The 5000-nt window shown below is 51.9% G+C and overlaps 1 protein-coding gene across 50 annotated transcripts in view; it reads left to right on the forward strand.

Annotated features, from left to right (window-relative positions):
• The window catches only part of shot (dystonin-like protein short stop), a 433523-nt gene that overhangs the window by 386109 nt on the left and 42414 nt on the right, over positions 1-5000 (forward strand). For all 50 annotated transcript variants that reach the window (XM_070131222.1, XM_070131229.1, XM_070131231.1 and 47 more), the window contains one exon: positions 1247-1353. In XM_070131222.1, the coding sequence (XP_069987323.1) occupies positions 1247-1353 (107 nt within the window). The remainder of the gene's footprint in view (positions 1-1246; positions 1354-5000) is intronic.

Consider the following 5000-nt stretch of genomic DNA (forward strand, 5'->3'; position numbering starts at 1 on the left):
TCTCCTCTCTCCTCTCTCTTCTCTCTTCTCTCTTCTCTCTTCTCTCTTCTCTCTTCTCTCTCTCTCTCTCTCTCTCTCTCTCTCTCTCTCTCTCTCTCTCTCTCTCTCTCTCTCTCTCTCTCTCTCTCTCTCTCTCTCTCTCTCTCTCTCTCTCTCTCTCTCTCTCTCTCTCTCTCCCCCTCTACCCCCTGTCGAACTGCGTGTCTCGTCTTGTCTTGGGAGTCTTGTTCCGTTTTTTTATGTAACTGTTTGCTTTTAAATTAGGGCGAGCGGTATGTGTGCGGTCTTCGTTACTTGTTTCTTTTCATCTCGGTTCGGTTTCGTTATTCCGCCTGATCTTCCGTTTCATTCCTGTTTGCCTTTCCACGTTTTACTTCCCCGTGGCGTGCGCGCGGATCTCCCCGGGATGCGTGACAGCCTGCCTTGCCTTCCGCCGGAGAGAGGGAACCGCAAGAGAAGACGTCGCGGCTTGTAATTTCGCCTGTGATCCCGGTGGTCGTGGGCATTAAGGGCTATTGTTGCCCTCTAAAACTCCCGGCGAATTTCCTTCGCTTTCAAATTTTCAATATTTTATGGCGCCGCGGCCGGAGAAGACAAAAGACGATCGCGATGCGGCCCGGAAATTATTTCGGCCCCTTATTAGTTTACGTAAAATAGGATAAAGAGGGAGGAAAACGAGGAACATCGTGTGAGTTACGCGGGTGAACGCATCGAAGCGAGAAGGGCGTGCCTCGGGGTAGTGCCAATCACGGTAATGGCACCTGCCCGAAGATGCCAATCATGGTAATTGCAGCCGCCATAAGTCAGCGTGTATTATAGCACCTGAGGGTGCTGGTCAACACCTGTCCGGTGAACGCGGTTATGCGCACTCGCACACGGCTGTAAGTCCATCCACCGACACATGTAAACTTATCCTCACGTGCGGCTGACCCTCCCACTCCTCAGCCCGCCGCACCCTGCGCCTCCCCCAGACTGCACCGGCCCAAGATTGTACCTTGCCTGCGCCAAGGAGCACCATTTCCCAGTGTGTTTATTCAAATCACATTCCAGGCAGACAAGTAACTAACGCCACACACAAAAACACGTACACACGTACACACAGTTTCATTATGGGGAAAATATCTTTCTTACATGCATAATTATTTTATATGGATTTATATGACCTCTGAATGTACATATCTAATCATATATTTCTGAAAACGCATTTTAGCCTCGGTTAACCCTCGCGTTCTCCCTCCTCCCGCAGGCGTCGGTGGTGCAGATCAACGACTCCGCGGAGGCGCTGCTCTCCTCCGCCTCCAACGCCCGCGTGGCCAAGAAGATCGAGACCAAGCTGAGGGAACTCAACACCAAGTGAGTACAGCCTTTCTTTCCCTTTTGTCCGGATGAAAGCGAGAGCGGTGGAAAAGGGTTCCAGGAGGCTTGCAGGTGCTCGGCAACAGGTGTTCTCTTGATTTTTATTTAGTTGTCATGAACAGCTGGTCGTGTGGAAGGTATGGTGATCATGGTTATTTTTAGACGCCCTTTCTGATACGTACGAAGAAGACACGTCGGCCTGAGTTGACGGAGGTCCACGCAGCCGCTACTGTTGACAGAGTGGCAGGGGCGCGGGCGAGGAATATTGCGCACCGCCCCTGCTGCACGCGGAGAAAATGTTGCAGCAGTAGACCCGGACTTGAGGTGGTTGGGGGAGAGGGAGGGGGGTCCAGCTGTCAGACATCTATCAAATGCGGGCTCGTTAGTATGGAAATGATTAGAATGTGTATCAGCTTTAATTGGGTCGAGATTGGGGACTAGATACGAGAAGTTAGTGATGCATTAGGTTTTCATGAAGCGGCGATGTGAAGGCCCTGTCGCGGTGTCAAGGTAAAGTTGCAGGCCGACGCTCGCCTCCGAGATAGCGTTATCGGCGCCGTGTCCGCTTTCTTCCGAAACGATCCGGGGCTTTCCAAGGGGTGTTATCCTGTAAGCGAGACTGGTTGGACTTAGCGGGATTATTTTTTCCCCTTTTCTTTTTCTCACTTTCGCTGTGGAACTATTCCTTGTCAACTTTTCAGTCATGATATTGTCTCTTCGACGAGGAGGGAAGACACATAGCTGTTTTTACAAGAGCTCCTTCGAACTCGTTGGGCTTGTGAATAGGCTGTTCGGGTTGACAGGTTGAGGGCGTGATAGGGGCGGGGTTAGGTGTCAGGGGGAGAGGAAGGAACAGCTGGCTCGAACATCAGTTTGTGAAATAATACGGGATGTCGTTCACACCAGGGATGTGGGTAGGGTGTTGTTGCTTCTTTTTCCGTTGTGGGCGGCGATGGGCGCTGATGTCGAGAGACAGGACGTGGGCGCGAGTGTTGGGTGGGTGAGAGGACAGCGAACATGTAGCGGTGCATGTATGTACAGACTAAGGCTCGAGCAGGGACAAGTTTTTTTTCTTCTTCTCCTCTCTCTTTTTGTCTTTACTGGTTCTGCATATATGGAGGTGCTACCTTCAGGTCCCTCATACTTTACTCTAGTTTATTGTTGTTCCTGCCTTTCACTTCCATCTGTCTTCGCGTCACTCCGCCTCCATGCCGCATATAAAGCACCAGGTGACGAAATGCCTTGCAGACTCGTTTTCCCGTTCTTTTTGTACGACTTAGCGTTTTTACTGCTCTTTGAGATGATAATGCTAGGCATTGTGGGAAAGGAAGCCCGGATTAAGTGTACTTGTCTTTTTTCCTCCCGTTTTATTTTTTGTATTCGTTTGATAGTGAAGATCAAACAAGGATTTTCGACACTACAAATCCCAGATTAAGGCGAAATAAGTGACGAATTTAAGGCGGTGGCCGTCATCCCGTGAATATGCCTCGTCACAGAGGAAGGTCACTGTTGTGGCATCATTTCCGCGTCTGATGATTTACGGGAGATGCTGGCCCCGGGTGGCATCCACATGCGTAGCGGGGAGAAGTGTGGGAGGTGGATGAGGGTGGAAGATGGCCGTCCAGGCGGTCTTGAGACAAAGGATGCTCGGAAGCGAATATTTTCGTTTTCTTTTGTATTCGCCAGTCGTTTATTGGGTGAGACTTATTTAGGAAGATTTATTGGGAGTGTAAAGATGTTATTGGGTGGTTGGCATGAAGGAAGGAAGGTTGGGTGACAGACGCTGCTCGGTGCACCGCATGACGAATAGCAGGTGGCACAGACGCCTCCATATTGAATGCTTTGGTTCCAGGGGCACGTAAGGAACCCACTGAACTTCCAAAGAGTGAGTGTTATACCCCAAAAACCAGTTCTGTAGCGGAGCCATAAAACCCCTGGACGGTCACCGCCCTTCGCCCATTCTTCGCCTCTTTCTCTCTCTCTCGTGATCTGCCTCCTCCATGCAGTGCCTGACGCCGCCGAGGCATCAGCACGAGGCCGCGACGAAGAGGAGGGTGACGGCGTGGGCAGGGCGGCCTCGGGAAAGTTGCAGCGCCCTGCGGCCTCACGCGGTATGTCTCCGCGGGGCGTCAAGGAGAGATCGGGAGAAGGGGCAGGGTAGAGGGAGGCATAGGCAGGGTTGAGGGTGAGGCAAGGGTGTGGAAGGAATAGCGGCGGGGAATAAAAGTGAATGTGGCTCAAGCAGGAAAGTTGTGCAAGTGGCGGGTTCAGTCAGAGGGGGTTCGGTGGCGAAAGTTTGAATGACACACCGCATTTTATTTTTTTTTTAATGCTTGATAGTAATATCTCTAGGTGAAGAGTTGGTCGTGACAGGACCTTATACCATGTTATAAGGTGGCGTATATTGACAGATGGTTAGATGTGGTGGCATATCGTGTCTTGCAACAGTCGGAGGTCGTGTGGAGGACAGAAGTGAGTAGTTAGGATGACATTTATCTGAGGTGGGTGAGTGTTTCCCCAGGAATGTTGACATGAAGGATCCCGGCCCACTCGCCTCTTCTCGCCCACCTTCCCACCCACCTACCCACCTGCCACTTTGCGCTGTAGGTTTGGGCATCCTCTCTTAATGATCAAATTCTAAGTTATATAATTAGCAGCGGTCTCTGCCAAAAACGTATGTAGTGCATATTTTTGCCCCAACAATTGAATATGTATCAGATGTGTACTCCCACGAAAGATTTCAAGAAAAGAAAAACAAAGGGTGTATTTCCTGTTATCATAGCAGGAACGTGTGGTAATGAATCAGACGGGAGATCTCCGCTGCCCGTGTGATCCTTTCTGACCACAAAATACGTTCCTCTTTGGATTGCGAGTGGGCGGGGTCACGGACTTGCGGTAGGTAGGCTGGCAGGAAGACGGGTGTGGATGAGTTTGAGGGCGGGGCTGGAAACGAACTGGGAAGGACCTGGTCACCTGATAAGCCCTTTGCGTAGGACGCTTCGTGGGTGGGGGAGGGGGTGAAGGTCGGTAGGGGGTAGGGGGCAGGGAGAGATACGTTAGTGCCTCTTGGGTGTGTGAGTGTGGGCGGGCGGGAGTACAAGCGTGGGGGAGAGAGGGGGAGGGGAGGGGAAGGGTTTCTAGGTGATATCGTCGATGGCGGGTGGGTGCAGCCGACACGCAGAGGAAGACTGGGCTATTTTCCGCCATGGCGTAGATCGGTGGGAGGAGGATTCTGGATCCTGCTGAGTTGGGTCGCCCCCGCCTCGCCGCGACCTGGAAGTGGGCGTGGGGGCGGCCCAGGGGATGGGTGCAGTGGGCGAGTGGGCGAAGATGACGCCAGATTGAAGCTTTGAAAATATTACTAGAAGAGACGTAAAACCTCCTGTTATCGAGGAAAAATCACGAATGAATCCATCCAGAGAGAGTTAACGCGTGCCGCCGCCTCGTTTACAGGTGGTTGTTTGGGTTATCGAGGTGAGAGATTTGATAAGATAAGGACGGGAGCAGCGGTCGTTTAATGTGGAAGCAGAGGTTGGCGAAAGGGAGGCAGAATCAACAGACGAAAGAAAAAGAGAGAGAGAGAGAGAGAGAGAGAGAATGAGAGAGAGGGAGGGGGGGAGGGAGGGAGGGGGAGAGAGGGGGAG

Source organism: Penaeus vannamei, chromosome 16 (genome assembly GCF_042767895.1).
Source record: "Penaeus vannamei isolate JL-2024 chromosome 16, ASM4276789v1, whole genome shotgun sequence".
Lineage (NCBI taxonomy): Eukaryota > Metazoa > Arthropoda > Malacostraca > Decapoda > Penaeidae > Penaeus > Penaeus vannamei.